This window comes from Bidens hawaiensis, unplaced genomic scaffold (genome assembly GCF_021521415.1).
Source record: "Bidens hawaiensis isolate Kalapana, Puna unplaced genomic scaffold, B.hawaiensis_p1.1 tig00006258_1, whole genome shotgun sequence".
Taxonomy (NCBI): domain Eukaryota; kingdom Viridiplantae; phylum Streptophyta; class Magnoliopsida; order Asterales; family Asteraceae; genus Bidens; species Bidens hawaiensis.
Genome location: NW_027491415.1, coordinates 440,258 through 458,177, shown reverse-complemented (window position 1 = coordinate 458,177; position 17,920 = coordinate 440,258). Strand labels below are relative to the sequence as shown.

At 36.7% G+C, this 17,920-nt stretch overlaps 2 protein-coding genes and 1 pseudogene across 2 annotated transcripts; 1 reads left to right on the top strand and 2 right to left on the bottom strand.

Moving 5' to 3' along the window:
• Window positions 1-1,791: 1,791 nt before the first annotated feature.
• LOC143631879 (putative protein phosphatase 2C 42) lies at window positions 1,792-5,904 on the bottom strand. The gene is made up of 5 exons (XM_077100504.1): window positions 4,978-5,904; window positions 4,357-4,702; window positions 3,566-3,927; window positions 3,253-3,489; window positions 1,792-2,203 (listed from the first exon to the last, which is right to left on the bottom strand). The coding sequence occupies exons 1-5, from the start codon at window positions 5,011-5,013 to the stop codon at window positions 1,994-1,996; spliced, it is 1,191 nt and encodes a 396-aa protein (XP_076956619.1). The 5' UTR covers window positions 5,014-5,904; the 3' UTR covers window positions 1,792-1,993.
• LOC143631841 (putative receptor-like protein kinase At2g23200 pseudogene) lies at window positions 5,189-5,907 on the bottom strand (annotated as a pseudogene).
• Window positions 5,908-9,361: 3,454 nt separating this feature from the next.
• On the top strand, window positions 9,362-10,916 carry LOC143631881 (uncharacterized). Its single transcript, XM_077100506.1, has 4 exons — window positions 9,362-9,559; window positions 9,631-9,686; window positions 10,520-10,586; window positions 10,728-10,916. The coding sequence occupies exons 1-4, from the start codon at window positions 9,431-9,433 to the stop codon at window positions 10,818-10,820; spliced, it is 345 nt and encodes a 114-aa protein (XP_076956621.1). The 5' UTR covers window positions 9,362-9,430; the 3' UTR covers window positions 10,821-10,916.
• The last annotated feature ends 7,004 nt before the right edge of the window (window positions 10,917-17,920 follow it).

The window sequence follows — 17,920 nt, the reverse complement described above, 5'->3', positions numbered from 1 at the left end:
TCATTAGAGTCGCTTATGTATGTTTGTCCATAAATGTTCATTAGTGTCTGCTAGTGTTCGTTTGTCCATTAATATCCGTGTGCTCATTTGTTCATTAAGGCCCGTTAGTCGTTTGTCCATTAAGATCCGTTTACAATATTAATGATGTAACACAAACGGACACCGGCAAACTCAATTAATTAATTAATTAATGGACGTAGATACGAATTTCCGCGCTCAGTAGAGTGTTCGTGACCGTTTGTGTGTTTGAGTAAAGCTTAACACGATGAAAACAGAGCAAAACTACTATCGAGCCGGGGGTCTCACCGGAAGCAGTCTCTATATCCCTATGAGATAGAGGTAAGCCTGTCTACATCTTACCCTCCTCAGACCCTACCATAGCATTGCTATTGGTGGGATATACTGAGTACGATGATGATGATGATGAAAACAGAGCAAAGCTCTCGAAGGATTTGCAGCAACAGAGCAAAGCACTCGATAAGCTCACCGATCATGTTGAAGATCGTCAGCTCGATTCCACTCGTGTTCAAGAGGTAGGTTTGCGTGTTTAATAATCGATTGAATGAATTGGTTTAATGAATTTGTTAATAGGCTATGGCTTCGATAGCTGCTGCATCAAAGGAAGCCGATTTGAATGCTCTGCGATTGAGGTTTGTTTCTTCTTTACAACTAGTTAGGGTTTGACTATTTGTATTGGAAATTAAGCTTTATTTAGCCTATTTGAAACCTTATAAATTTGTTTATTTAGCCTATTATATATATATATATATATAATCAACTTGCAAACTGTATCTATCTATCATCATTTACTATGCCATGGCATAGGATACAGGTACCAATAACCGGTTAACCGATAATAACCTATTAAATTAAGCTTAATCTTATTGACACTAACTGTATGTTAACTATGTTCGGTTAACTGCTGTCTAGGTGAAAATTCCTAATCGGTATCGGTTATTAACTGTTTTCTCTCCTATACCAGTTAATTTATTTATTTTAAATATTATATACATGTTTTTATTCTTTTTGTATGATGAGAAAAGCCTTAAGCGAGCCTAAGCTTGGATCGAGCTTCTGTTCACTACCTTAAAAGAGCCAAAATAGCTAAAAGTGCAATGTCAATTTAATACATAGAAATCCAAAATAGCTAAAAGTCTAAAACCTAAAAATATAATACAAAGCTCTTTTGAGACCGGATGAGACTAAATGATTTTCTCATAAAAGGCTTGAGCTCAGGCTGATCGAACTTTATTTGAGGCTCAGTTCGTTTCAAGCTATCCAATATCAAGTAGCTTGTGAGCGGTTTGGCTTGTTTGCACCGCTAGACACACTCCCTCTCTCTTCCTTTTCGCCTCTTACTGCACAATGCCTGCGTTGGAGAAGCACTAACTTTAAGATTTTTTATTTTCTATACAGATATTTTATTTAGTTAAACGATTTTTTATAACGCACGAGTTTTGAAGTAATAAAGTACTTGTAACAAACAAGTTGTGACTCATTCGTATGTTAAGTTCACAAAACACTCAATGTAGGTGAGAGAAGAAATTCACTATTAAATGTGTTTAAAACGGACGAACACAATCTATGATGAGCGACCTTAAAGGTTTCAGTGGAGGAACCAAAACCAACAATATTTATTGATATGAAAGGCCAAATGTTACACAAGTAGTGTGTCCGGGACAAGTTTGCAAATTGCTTTAATTAAATAAAATCATAAAAATAACTATTACAAATTAGTACTACGTAGTCTGTTAATTGCTGCTACAGGTACTGATGCACAAATATAAAGAATTGACAAAAGAAAAGATTCAAGTATGGCTTATAGTAAGATGATGATGATGATAACATAATAATATTACAAACAAGTTATGGTCCTCCAATACTCTTGTTTTGGATTTTGTTTTTTTGGCCTCATTTAAATTAATGATAAAATAAAACTCTATAGACTAGAACCCCAAGCCCTTGGGTGGTTGTTGAGTGAATCTAAATCTGTTTAGTGTTCCAATGCGCTTCGAAGAGAGACGTTAGGACCGCCACCGCCTCTACATATTTGATCATAGTTGAGAAACAATACAATCACAGTTATATCATCGTGGAAGTGGCGCCTCACCACCTTATCAATTTTATTGAGATCAGAATATTTCATGTCCCTTTTTTTTGCAGCTTCCTGTAGTGCAGCTTTCACTAGCCTCTTTGCTATTCCCTGCAACTCCATCAGTATAATTATCATATGTGCAAATAATTGAACCAAAGGTAATTAATGGGCATCAATCCTTCTTAATGTACTTATCATGCTTCGTGGGTTGTACCTAAGGGTGCAAACAAGCCGAGCTGCTTATGAGCTACTGGAGATCGGGTAGATAAAAAACACAAAACGAGTTGAGCCTTTTCGAGCTCGGGCCTTCAAATAAAGCTTATTAAGTTATCGAGTCCAAATCGAGTCTTGTATGGGAAGCTCGTGTAGGCTCGTCAAGCCTTAACAAGCTTTGTGCATTTTTAAACTTAACAAGCTCGAGCAAGCTTTGGCTTGTTTAAGGTACTATACGGGCTCGAGTCGAGCTCAGGCTCGACTAAGGTTTTTCTCAAAGCATATAAAAATAATTTAACACGTATATACATTAACTAATAAATAATAAATGAGCCGAGCCCGTGTTTACACAAAACAACTCACAAGCCAAGCTTGAGCTTTAGATAAAGAGCTCGAAACAAGCCAAGATCGAGTTCTCGTAAATCAAACGAGCTGAGCTCAAGCCTAGGGCTTGCCTACACCCTAGTTGTACCCAACACATAACCGTTGTACAAAACGGAACAAACAGATAATACCTTAATTACTTTGACTTTCTAAGTCAAACTTGTTTTTTATAAAGTTATATATATGCATTATTGATTTATCATGTTCTTTTACAACTCTATTAGTCTATTGACACTGATTCTTTTTCTATTATACTAATTATACTTAATAATATTGTTACAAGTTCAAGTGTTCTGGGAACTTAAGACAATCATATCATATATAAATTTAGACCCACAGTTCCATACATGTGCCTAAAAAACCATAGTTAAATGACATGAAAAAAGGACTTTTAGAGGTATCACGCTCAAAGAACTTAAAAGGGACTTTTAGGTATCACGTGGATCGAGCCGGAATTACTTGGTTACTAAGCATAGACCACAACCATTATTATTATGAACATTTACCCCGATAATGGTAAAAATTGAAATACAAAGAGGAGAGAGACAAGAATGTCTTACAGAGCGTGGATTATTGTGAACGATCTTCACGGCTTCTTCATTACTTAAGTTTTCCCATAAACCATCAGAAGCAAATATCAGAAAAGAATCGTTCGGGTGGATCTCGTGAGTAACGATGGAGGGAGTAGTAGACAAAATAGGCATAACAGTTGCTGCAGGAAGCCGAAACTTTTGTGCAATTTGATCATTATTGTACTTTGCATGTTTCATATAAGCATCCCCAATGGACTTCGAAACCTGCACCACATACATGACACATTTATTCAATCAAGCATGCAATAATATTTTATAAAATTACTCAAACTGTAATAACCTGAACAAGGCCTTTGACCCTCCAGACCCCATGTTTCAAGACAACAATATGTGGATCATGCGGGTGTAAATTTTTTAACTCACGTCTAACTTCCTCATGATTTGCATTATGCTCCGATGACAGCTGTATTGCCACCATATCACCCGTTTTATTAACTTTCTTTCCGAGAACAACACACGAATCTCCAAGATTGGCAGTAAAAAGGGTTTGCTGGTATATCACACCAACTAAGCAACATGTCCCAGTGGTTGCAATGCTCGGGCGTGATTTAAATGACTCAGCTACAAGATTAGTGAATCCATTCTCCGTTTGAAGAAACGCGTTTCTTATCGTCTCCGAGGTCACCACGCCGCCAGATGTTGCTGCATAAACATTAAACCTTAGAACAACGGCGTAAGAATTTTTGACTTCTGTACACTCAAATCCTACCGGTTTCCATGTAAACGGTTCTATTCGTGTTGTAGTTTGGTGTTAACAGGTCAAACTTGTTAAGATGTAATTATCTAAAACTAATTATATAACAAGTAAATTGTGCTAGTGTTTGTTGTGTTTGATAGTATCTGATTGTGTACAGGTCAAATAATTAGTTAACGGAAGAACCGTTTTCATACTAGCTACAATACCAGAGTTATCAAAATAGTAGAGTAACAATTTCGCATTAACATATTTCCCCTTGTTTTTATTTCCTCAAATGATCAGAATCTTCAAATATAGAAACACTATTAGATTCTGATTATTCAATATCAGGGCATAAAATGCATAACCAACATAATAAAATGCAACAAACAAACCTTGAAAACTCTCGAACAAATTATTACAAACGTATCGGACAACATCTGGTCCTCCATGACCATCATAGACCCCAACAAACGTCCCGAAAGGGCCCGACTCGATCTGGCTCTGGTCTTGAAGCAACAGGTTCGCCTGCACAACTGCCATGGAGTACTCACCTCCACCATATTTCCCAATATCTCTATCCCACAGCAACCCATCTTTCTTGAAGGCATCGACATCACCACCAACATTAAAACAAGTAGTAGCACCATCAGCAGCAGCCACGCCCAGTTTGTCATCTCTGATAAACGGCTTCCACCACACAGACGTCGTCTTCATGAACCCGTCTGACGTACCACATTTCTTGCAAAAAAAAATCCCTTAAAAATTAGTAACCTTTTACCAAATTAGGTTTCAATATAATTAATTTTAATTAATTTCTTAAAAATCTAATATTTTCCTCAAATCTTGACAAACGCCCAAATTAAAACATGGGTGTTATCTAAGTAACAAAAAAGATAATATCAAATATGATTTCTTTGATGAGAAAGGATTATTGTAGCCAAAAATAGTTAAACATTAACTGGCAAATCTTCAAAAGGTTGTCTTGTATTATAAACTAGATCTGTTGAACTTACCATGATTTCTTCAAGCTCTTTAGTCACAACCTGCATTTGAGGTCTGCGATCTTGATCATCGTGTAAGCAATCATATGCAACTTTTGAATACTTTTTCAAGGAGGATGGGCTGATTTGTTCCCTTATACGCGGATCAATAATCTCATCCAATTTCTTTTCCTTATAGTATTTTTTGGCCAAATCAGCTGATAAAATGAAGCCATCATTATCTCTAGTCAAGCAAAGCCTCCCACACAAAACTTCAAATAGGACAACACCGAAAGAATATACATCTGATTCTTTCGTCACAATGCCACTAGAAATGTACTTCGGGTCACAGTAGCCAAGCGTGCCACAAGCATTTGAAATAGCACCACTTTCATCTAAACCTGCAAAGTATATTAACTTTGACAATCCAAGATAAGAAATTTTAGCAACCCAATTCTTATCTAGCAAAATATTTGAGCTTTTCACGTCGCGGTGGATTATGGCTTCACCCTTTCCAGGGTTTCTATGAAGATGATCCAGCCCACGAGCCGCATCAGCTAATATTTTGAGTCTTTCTACCCACGTAAGATTGTATGTGGACGACCCAAATCGCCTTATGTACTTGTCTAAACTTCCATGTTCCGCGTATTCATAAACAAGAATCTTCTCTTCTCCCTCTTGACAAAAACCAAGAAGCGAAATCAGGTTTTCGTGTTTAAGCGCACTAAGCAACTTAATTTCTGTGAGAAACTCTTTTAACCCTTGCCCGACTAATTCCTCGTGGATTCGTTTTAAAGTCAATCTTTTTACAGCCACTGTGGTATGTTCACCATTCACTTTGAGTTCTCCTTTGTACACCTTACAGAATCCACCATTTCCGACACAGGCTGTGAAGTTTTGTGTAGCTGATTGTATATCTTTGAGTTCTAGTTTGAGGTGCTGTGACCTTCTCAATCCTGCCATTCAGAGACAACTGGAGTGGCCAGCAATCGACGTATTTTCAAATTTCAAGGTTTTTTTTTTAAACTTTTTCTAGGTGACTAGATACGCATTTTTAGACCAATTATTGAAACACATCCGACAAATAAAAAGTTAGCGCAATATATGAAAAAGCGAAATTCTAAAATAAAAATTTCGTGATACGCTTGTTTAGAACAACTTTTGAAACATACCCGACAAATACAAAGTGAAAAAGCGAAATTCTAAAGTAATAAATTTCATAGAGATGGTCATGGACAAGAGAATGATACGATGGATTATTACAATTCCTTTGTCTTGTTTGGTTAATCTGTGCGAATAAAACAAATTACTTTATGTTTTTTGGTATTCAAAAATTGTATGAATGAAATAGATTTAATAAAAACACTCATGAAGCATGCATTCTAAACACAGGGTGAATATGGGTCTCAACATGTTTGAATCCTAAATAGGTTCTTTTGTCCTGATTCGAGTTGAAGCGACGTGGGGGAATCCTAGGGATGTACGTGGTGGTCCAACAGTTGAATCCGAAACTGGTTTTCGCTGTTTATCTTTCATGAATTAAAATTTGGTATCTGAGACATGAGAATTTGCACAAGTCCAAACAATAGCATATAGATGCTGTCTGGATATGTACAAGTAGCATCATGCCCTTGTTCGTGGTAACAATTTGATTTTAATATAGCCCTGCATCAATATGATGAAAATTAATTTAATTCATTCACCATAAGTCATAACATAATACAAGTAATTTGGATTCAAAATATTAGTCATAGTATTAGTATATATACATTCACCTAATTAAACAAATTAATTGAAATAAAACTTAAGAATATGTCAAAATGTCATATCTACCCTCCTATAGTCCCATGTCCATAAATTGAGCTAGTTTTAAAACTATACAATACTTAGTAAGCAAATTTGTATTCGTTTGCCATTTGAGATCAAGCAACTTTCTATAATAAAATGAGTTTGGTTTTTCATTTCTGTATACTTTGTTGTAGGTTTTAACAAATGGCATTTACAAAAGCGTGGAGCATAGAGTGATAGTAAACCCTGATAAAGAAAGAGTGTCGCTAGCCTATTTCTTCAATCCAAAGAGTGATGTGCTTATCAAGCCAGCAACAGAGCTTAATCTCAAAACAATTCTTTTTTACCACAAAAAAAAAAAAAATGCAATGGCGACGGTGATGGTGGTAGCTCCAACGACGAAAATAGTGGTGGTAGCTCCGGCGACGAAAATGGTAGCTGTGACGGTAGCATTGGTAGTGATGGCGATGGTAGGGTCGCGACGATGGTTGTGGCGGTCAGGTAGTGATAGTGGTGGTGGCGGTGATGGTCAGGCAGTGGCAACGCTAGAGCTGGCAGTAAGGTGGTGGCGATGGCATTCAGGCGATGGTGGTGGTGTTGTTGAGAAAGTAAGGTAACGTTTGGTATGCAGGAATAGAGGGCGGAATGGAATGACCTATTATGAGGGAATGAAAAAAGTGTGTTCGGTTGATCAAAGGAATGGAATGACTAATACATAGTCCATTCCATTCTTCTAAAACACCCCAATTTTATTTCTTTCATATCCCATGTTTTATTTTCATTTCTTCTCTCTTTCACCCTACAATCTACATCACCTCTACCACCCTCCTGTTACCACCATCACCACCGCTGCTACCGCCATCACCACCCACTGCCACCATGCATAATGAGAGACGAAATGGAATAAACCATTATGATGGAATGAAAAAAGTGTTTCGTCAATGGAATGAAATCACCCATTACCATGTTCATTCCATTACCTCAAAAACACTCAAAATTCATTCCATCCACCCCCTTGATTTTTTTTCATTCCATCATTCTTTCATACTATATCACCTCCACCACCCTTCCACCACTACTACCCATTGCTCTCTCACCACCACCACTACCACCCACCACGGCCGCCCGCCGCCACCACCACCCGCCTTTGCCGCCCGCTGCCACCAACATCCACCTTCGTCGCCCGCCGCCGTTAACACCCGCCACCGCTGCCACCCGCCTCCACTGTCGCCACCAACCATCCACCATCACCTACCATCGCCGCCACCATCAACCATCGCTCCTAGCCATCACCAACATCACCCGCTGCTTACCACCGCCACCACCGCCCAATGTCACCGCCACCTACCACCACCAACAATTTCTCCTTCCGCCCACCACCCACCACCTTCATTTCTGCTCGCCACCCACCTCCACCATTCCACCGTCACTCACTACCATTTTATTTTATTTTGACTTTTTCTAGCTTATCAAAAAATAAAAACTAGTAATTCATGTCATTCCCACATGGTAACCATGTCAATCGAATGGTAATGAACCATTCCATTACCTCATCCATTCGATTCCCCCACTCATTCCATTACCACATACCAAACAGAACCCGCCCGCCGCCACCATCAACCATCGCCCATGCCCCTCAACACCACCCGCCCACTCCCACCACCACTTGCCACCTCCACCACTACCGCCACCACCCACCCCAACACCACAACCACCATTATCTCCCGTCACCCATCACCTCACCCATCCCCATCCCCCACCACCAATGTCACGACCACCACCTACCTCCCACCACCACCGCCACTCAGTACCATTTTTTTTCTATTTGTCAAACAACGGAAAGTAATTATTTCATTCCAATGTGGTAACCAAACATCTCATTGGAATGGTAATAACCCATTCTATTATATCGTCAATTCCATTACCTCATATCAAACAAATCCTAAGGTGAAGGAGGAATGTAATGATAAAAAAGGGGGGGGGGTGAGAATGAATGGTTTTGATGGAATATGATTCCATGTATAATGGATGATTCCATTCTATTGAGCAACCAAACACCATTTTTTTATTTCCCACGAAATGAGTCATTCCATTCTCTCTGTCATTCATGCATTGTATGAGGGTAATGGAATGGACGAATGAATAAAATGGATGTGGAAATGAAATAGACAAGGTAGTGGAATGGATCATTACTATTCTTTGGTTAACATGCAGGAATGGAATGGATCATTACTTTGTTTTGTTTGATAGACGAAAGAATAAAATAAAATTGGTGGTGACTCAAGGTTGTGGTGGTGGGTGGCGGCGATGGTCAGAGGCGGCTACGGAAGTGGGTGGCAACAGGTTGGGGTGGTTGTGGATACAGTATTAATAGTTATTATATATAAATCTTAAAACAAAGATTCTATAAATAAAAAAACCTTTGTTTAGCCTCGCGAGCCTGCTCGGGCTAGATATGTGAAGCTCGTTTCAAAAAACGAGCATTGATAAACCCTCAAGCTTGTTTAAGCTCGACTTGATTTAAAATTTGTTAATAGTTGAAGGACAAGAAGAAGAGAAGTTGCAAAATATGTTGGGCTTGACATAGGTTAGGCCCAAGGGTTTAAAAGGGTTCCAAATAATAATAATAATAATAATAACATAACACCCAAAGGCAGCCGAATTCCATTCCAGAGGTTAAATCAATTACAGATCGATAATGGAAGCAGGAGACGAAGGAATTGAGAGAGTTGAAGACTCGAGGGATTTACAGCAACAGAGCAAAGCACTTGATAAGCTCACCGATCATGTCGAAGATCGTCAGCTCGATTCCACTCGTGTGCAAGAGGTTTGTGTATTTAGAGTACTTAATAATAATAATAATCGATTGAATGAATTTGAATATGAATTTGTTAACAGGCTATGGCTTCGATAGCTGCATCTAAGGAAGCTGATTTGAATGCTATGCGATTGAGGTTCGTCTATTTATATTTATATTTGTATTAATACTTTCTTGTTCACAACTAGTTAGGGCTTGGAAATTAAGCTTTAGTAGTCAGTCTATTTGAAACCTTATAAGATAGTTGATAAGATTTACTTGACCTAAATATATGATAAGTAAAACTTTTGCAAAGTGTATCTATCGTTGACATAGGGTAGAGGGACAAATACCAATTTGTCAAACCGTTAATGCCGGTTTTTTAGTGGAAAATCCCTAATTTATGTAACCGGTATGGTTCGGTTATTAAACGGTTGAAATGATAATAACCTATTGAAATTAACCCTTTTAGCACTAACCGTAGTAAGAAGTAACATTTATCTTATGTTTGGTTAACGGGTTTCTTGGTGAAAATTCCTAACCGGTTTCAGTTACGTTCGGGTTCGGTTTTGGTTTTGGTTTAGTTAACTGGTTACGATTTGCGCCTCTACCATAGGGTATATATGTCAATCAATGGGATTGGTTCACTTTTGTTTCTTTTGTAATTTGTAAGAGTAATTGAATTGCATAATTACATATCAATAAACCACGTGTTTGAAAATAATAAGTGAAGCAATGCTATCTCTAGTTCTTTACTCATGATAATGGCTTTTGGTAAAAAGAACACGTTTTAAGTTACTTGGTCCATGTAAATGATATCTTCCTGTTATTTTGTTAACATTTGGAATAACATTAACACCACTATAGGATCTTTTTATGCCGAATCTTAGGGTGAAACAACTCAAACACTATAATTATGTTTCCAGTATCTTCATAAACAATGCAAGTTGCAATATGTTTGTTTTAACTTCACTTTTTGATTGATTTTAGGGAGAAAGAGTTGGCTGCTGTCAAAATTAATGCTGCTGAAGTTGACATAATCGCAAACGAACTAGAGGTCAGTCTCTTTTTCACAAGTAGTATAATGGTTTTTTTTAATTATCTAAATATGTGCGGTGTAGCTTTACTTATGCTCAAACGATCATCCAAGTAGAAGTATATGATTGTTTGTTTATTTGTGTTTGGTAATTGATTACAGTTGGATAAGAAGGTGGCTGAAAGAACATTAAGGGAACACAAAGGTGATGCGGTCGCTGCCATTAGGCATTTGCTTCATGTGGGAAATATTTAAATAATCAACATCATTTAGGTTTTTCCATAAATTTATGACTGAATCCTTTTTTTCACTACTTATAAATCTGATTTTCCTCTTAAAAAATGGAGTTCGATATTGCATCATGCTCATCCCTTCATTCCTATCCAAATATTTTGTCAGCATACTAATTTTAAACAACAAACACCTGATTGTTAGATAAAAGTAATCGTACTCTAGTGGTAAAAAGGAGTGGAGAAAAGTTGTCCCTCGCCTAGTGATTAGGGTTCTAGTTCCATGGTGTAGATTTGGAACAAGTCAACTAACCTTTGTCCTGCATAAAGTAGAACAAATACAAATAACATAAAGTGTGTATAAAAGAAACAAAAACAAAAATACTAATAATAATACTTATTACAGGCGTGATAAAACTAGTAATACTAGTAAGAGTAGTAGGGGTTGTCGATTGGGTTTCTAGTAGCTCGGTTTGAGTTAATTGGGTCTTACGGTTTTGAAAGTGTATATTACAATTGCTTTTGAAAGTGTATCTTGTAACTGACCTGAATTACAATCAGGTTGATTAGGATCAAGTTTCGAGTTGGTCAATGAAGTCAACTACCAATTGCGTTAGCAGGCTGTACTGATTGCCAGTGTAACAATCTGGTTATGTGCATTAGCTGGACCGATTGCGCCAATTTAGGATAATTGATTAGCAGTTTGCACTTTGCAGGCTGTACCAATAATTAATAGCGATAACGAGTTATTAATAAAACACCAAGTGTTGTTTGGTTTAGAGATAAGATATCAGTGAATGAAAAATTGCACTGATCTCACTGGTTTTGTATGTTCAATAGGCTACATCAATCTGGTTCATTTTCGCCAGCATTTAGCTAGTTAATAACTCGTTAACTACATATTTAAGCTGTCGTTGTCTTGATAGCAATGTTGTAAAAGTAGGTCTACAAGGCCGAGTACTCGCTACAAGGTATGGTGCCAAGGGGAGTTTCTTTAACTCCGCCTAGTTACTAAAAATTGGTCAAAGATGGTCAACATTAGCCTGAATCACATCTAGTCGGTTAACTTCGGTCTATTTTGACTTAAAAAATACAACATAATTCGTATTTTTATAATATTAAAAAACGAATATCATTATTTTTAATTAATGATTAACATTTTTTAGAATATTTTAGTGTTTAAAAATGTATTTCTCTTATTTATATTGATATTCATTTATTTTGTTATAAATATTAGTAAACTTATGATATTTGAAATATATATGTTACCCAAAATTTAATTTTCTTTATATTTATCATGTCCGAGTACTCTCTGAGTACTCCCCGAGTACTCCGAGTACTCCCTCCAAGGGGGTCGGCCGTCTAGGGACCGCCTAGCGACTTTTGCAACATTGCTTGATAGCAAACAAAGCATGTTTGTATTATAGTTCCTTTTAATTGTTTAGTCAAATTAGGATGAAGCACAACATTCGGCCCCAAGGTAGTTTGATTTAATCTACTATAGAGTTCTAACTAGAACTGGTTTAAATTCGTATTTATTTTAGCCTATAAATACATCTGTATTTAACTGTAATAAACATCAATCTCCAAAAATAATATAAACTCGTTTAGTGTAGACTGTGGATGCAGGTCGGTTTAGAATGAACCGCGATCTCTCAACAGACGACTATGTACCATATGTCCATTCAACAGACGAACGAAACTCTAGAAAATAATTATCGTATAATTGCGCATACGCCACATTCGTCATTCGTCTCTTGAAAAGCATAAAAAATGAAAAAAATCTCTTAAGTTTCAAGCAACAAGTTGTTTTCTATTCTTAGCTTACAGGAGAATGCTAGACTACTAACATAATTATTATATCTACAGAGTATTCCAGTGTAATATTATTGTGTACGTATAAAGTATTTATGAAACCTAGTATATTATTATTATAATCAATATACAATAGGACAAAACTAAAAATAGATATGATTATGTAATTGTTTGCTTACATATGTGTTCATTTTTTATTTCTTGAAAAGTGTTTCGTGTTTAAGAGATGTGCTAGCGTAACGGGATATCAAGAGTCAATTGACCATATTGTGATGTGAATATTAATAATCGTTTAAAATAAAATTTTTGTGGGTGTCATTGTGTTCCTTCTGCTTTAGGCCTTTAAGGAAGCAAAAAGAAGTTAAAAAAATGAGTATTAAAACTTAATGGATACGCCTGGTTCTAAGGATTTAAATGCCCTATACGAGTAAAAAAATAAAAGTCTTTAGGCTCTAACGAATTATATAAACTCTTTTTTTAAATGACAACTAACGTTATAGCACTATACACTATATTATTTGAGGTTTTAATGTTTTATATGGAAGGTCCAACAAGTTTTACGGTTTTATATTATAAAAATATATAAAATTAGTGCAATAATAATAATAATAATAATAATAATAGTGTCTAGGCCGGGAGTCCGGTAATTATTAGAGTAAACTGAAAACGAAGTCATCGGTTAATCTATTTTATTAACCAATTGGTATTCGGTTTGTTTGTCGGTTTTTTGTTCGGTTAGTTTAGTTTCGGTTACAACCAAAACTAAGCATGGGCTAAAATTTCTATAGATAAATGAAATGGATGTATAATACATGAAATAGAGGTGTATAAATATATAAAATAGAGGCATAAAACAGAAAAAAAACATGAAATGGAAATATACAAGCTAGAAATATATGAAAATATAAATGGTTTCGTTTGGTTAATTTCGGTTAACCTAGGGTAACAAGAAAAAAAAGAACGATAACTGATTTTCAATTAGTATCAATTCGGTTTACAAAAAATTATAAAATCAATCAATCAATCATTTAGGCAACGGTCTCTAAGTTTTATCCATTTCACCCAAATTGTAAGAAAGAAAACACAGAAACCTATCTATAAATAAACTAAACAAATACACTAAATGGTAAAGGTTAGTTTTTAGTATTTGCAACACAACTTGCATTTTCGTTGGATTTTATAAATTCCCATTTAAGTAGGTGTGCAACTCTTTATTTTATAAGTTCATATATGTTTCCAAGAACTTTATATTGGTTGCGTCATTATTTTTGTAAACATTAAATATTCTGATGACTGATGAACCGCTAGCTGGAATCTGGATTATGAGGCGACCAATTTTTTGTGGGCGACTGTGGATTTCATAAAAAAATATTTTCTTACTTAAACCAGTTTATTAGCCCACTTCGTAAGGATACACTATACACATGCTAGGGGTGTTCTTCGGGTTTGTTTTTTGGGTTTTGGGTTTTTTCGGGTCGGATTCTTTGGGTTTCAAAGTTTTAAATCTTAACCCGAAACCCAACCTGAATATCTCATGGGTTTTTCGGGTTCGGGTAATTCGAGTTCGGGTTGGATTAATCGGGTTTCGAGTATCTTAGAAAACAAAGCAAAAAACAAAAAGATTTAAAAAAGTACAATGCTAAAATTAAAAAACATATTATTATTTGCTCGTAAGAAAATAAATCAAATAATAAACTAACATGACTCGATAAAACAATCCAAAAGAAGAGTAAAACTAACTCGAACCATAAACGTCTTCAATCGGGTGTGATTTGGTTGTTCGATTACGGTAGCTATTAGTAATAAACGGAAAACATAAATTAACAATAAACAATCGATCTATAGTAGTTGTAATGACAACAATCGATTAGGACCCGATTCTGATAACGTTAGTGGCTAAGACTAAGCCTATTATACATAACAATATATTTAATTTCAAAACTAAAAGTTTATTTGGGTTGACCCGAAACTTATAAATCAAATCCAAGAACCAACCCGTATTACTTCGGTACGAGTTTGGGTTAGTCTTTTCTCGGGTTCGAGTTTTTCGGGTCGGGTTAGTTCGGGTTTGGGTACATGTTTTCTCGGATTGGGTTTTAGGTAAAAGTGACAGCCCTAACACATGCCTCTTGTCAAGAAGGTCTGTTCAAAGTTAGAAAAATGGGTGTAACTAGAGAGGTAACATTTGTTATTTAAAAAATATTTTCTTTTTAACGTTTTGGAATTTAACTTTAAGACCTCTCATAAGTGTTACAAATATATTTATTTTTTTTATATATTTATAGGTATCTGATAAAATAGCCTCACAACATTTTAAAAAAAGATGTCGTATGTAATATTTGAATTTAAGACATCTCATACATGTACGAGGACATGTGTAATGGAGCCATGCCCCTCCCACCACAGCTCCGTCACAGTATCATGCCACAAACACCACGCCGTGTCCATGTCGAGGGGGCATGGCCCTTCTTTCGTGAGTCCCTCCATATCTCGCCCTCAACACACTTTTTTAAGCCAATCACAGGTACTCACCTCACACTCCTTTTTTTATTTATTTTTTAATTCTTTTATTTAATCTAAACATTACCCTTGTAGGACCATTACACACCTAAGTGAGTGAAAAGTGGAACTATTTATGTTTACGTGATAGTGACATGACATCAGTTCTCACTCACCCATTTGAAACCATTATACAAACCCAAGAGTTTTAGCAGTTAATGTAAGATAGTGTTTATTGTTGGAAATTCTTGTATTAATAATAAGCAGAAATAAAGAAACAATCGAAGCAGTAAACCGGGCTTGCGTTTAACACAATTCCCTTAAACAGATTCTTGGTCTGTTCCCAGGGTACTCCGGTTCGAAACAGAATCGGTGCTCTGCCGGACTCGGACACTTGCCTGAAACGAAATCGTAAATAACACTGTTGCAGTAGGAAGAAGATGAAGTGTGTTTATTTGGTGTGTCTAAACTGAAGAGCTGGTCTTGTTTATATAGCCATACAATCACAATAATGATAATCAATATTGTTAATGACCATTAAATAATAATAATATCAAATAATGGCCATTAGTGCAGATTATAAAACTGCAAATCATAATCATTCTCTTAATGATTATTAATTGTATTGACTAGACCAGTTTTGAATTTCAAAAACAAATTCAAAAAATCGTCTCACGCGGGCTCGGGTTTTCGGAGTTGCATTCGTGTCCGTGGGACGTGCGAGCACGCACGAGTTCGATGAATTTCTAGTCCAGAAACCCAAATTTGCACCCCCCCTGCGCGCGCGTAGAACTTGTGGTAAAACATGTCACAAAGAATTCAAATGGGTGTAAGGGCTCCGCCTTATAAACCATTCATTAATTTGTTCCCAAATCGATGTGGGACAAACATTTACCAGTTCCACCACTTCCTTCATTCACACACTTAAAACTTCCAACAATCCCCCACATGAATGGAGGTCGAAACAACAACATTATTCCGATTAGATTTCAGCAGTTGAATCTTGCATACAATAGGTAGGTGTTATCCTTTGAACCTTTGATTATGAAGCATACTTAGCCCACTGGCTCTGAGTAGGCAGTGATGTCTTTGAACTCGTCTGCCGTTTGTGTAGACGACAATACATTTCACACAAGACTCTCCCTGACAAAGTCAAGTCCTCATAGTTATGTTCGTTATGGTCATGAACATGCGCCTGGTTCTGCAAGAGCTATTAAGTATTGTGCCCAACAACACCCTTCGAAGAGACCCCACTTCTCTCTCACATAGGTGATTCACCATGTATGACTACCTTGGTCGAATCATTAAAAGCCATATGCTTAGCCCCACACTTGTCACTTTTAGGAATGGACTAGGAAGGTTACCTTGCCACGTGGTAAACTCCCTTTTAAAATTGTAGGGTTATCCCCCCCACAGTGACCACACTAATTCATACAATTAGGTTTTCCTATTGAACTCAACTCTTGGGATCTCCAATCTGTTGAGTTAGGTTTCCTTCGCATGAACTTTAATTTTTCAAGGGCTTCAGTCCCATTCCCATGGACGACTTCTGAACTAACTCTCTACTTAGGCCTTTTGTTAGCGGATCCGCAATATTATCCTTTGACTTCACGTAGTCAACAGTGATAATTCCAGCAGATATTAGTTGTCGTACCGTATTATGTCTACGTCTAATATGTCTATTCTTACCATTATACATTGTGCTATGAGCTCTGCCAATTGCCGATTGGCTATCACAATATATACAGATGGCCGATGCCGGCTTAGGTCATCTTGGTATATCCTCAATAAATTGACGTAACCATTCTGCATCTTCGCCCGCTTTATCTAGGGCGATGAATTCTGATTCCATCGTGGATCTAGCTATAACCGTTTGTTTAGATGATTTCCACGATATAGCAGCACCTTCAAGTGTGAATACATACCCACTTGTTGCTCTGGAATCATTCGTGTCAGATATCCAATTTTCATCACAATGTCCTTCGAAAACTACAGGATATCTGTTATAATGTAACCCGTATACTCTAGTGTATCTTAGGTACCGAAGCAACCGAATCACACAGTTCGAATGACTTGAACTTGGGTTGCTTGTGTATCTACTTAGCTTGCTCACAACATATGCTAAGTCGGGTCTAGTGCAACTCATAAGATACATCAAGCTGCCAATAATTCTTGAGTATTCCAACTGGTTAACGGGTTCACCTCTATTCTTAGCTAGATGTTGACTCGTGTCAATGGGAGTTCTAGCTACATTAGAGTCATTCGCATTAAACTTCTCAAGAATTTTGCTCACGTAATGGGATTGACTTAAAACAGGTCCATTTTGGGTTCGTGTGATTTTAACTCCCAAAATCACATCCGCAAAACCCATGTCCTTCATGTCAAATCTTGCTTTTAACATGTTCTTAGTGGACGTTATGATTTTGTCATCACTTCCAGCAATGAGCATACCATCCACGTATAGACACAAAATGACATATCCATCGGATGTGTCCTTCACGTATACACATTTGTCACATTCATTGATTTTGAACCCAACATCAAGCATGACATGATCAAACTTTTGGTGCCATTGTTTAGGAGCTTGTTTCAATCCATACAAGGATTTCACAAGTTTACACACTTTCTTTTCTTGCCCAACGGCTATGAAGCCTTCGGGTTGTTCCATGTAAATCTCTTCCTCTAGATTTCCATTCAAGAAAGCCGTTTTTACATCCATTTTGTGAACTTCCAAGTTTTTAATGGCGGCAATGGCAAGCACCAACCTTATAGATGTTATTCGCGTAACTGGCGAATATGTATCAACGTAAT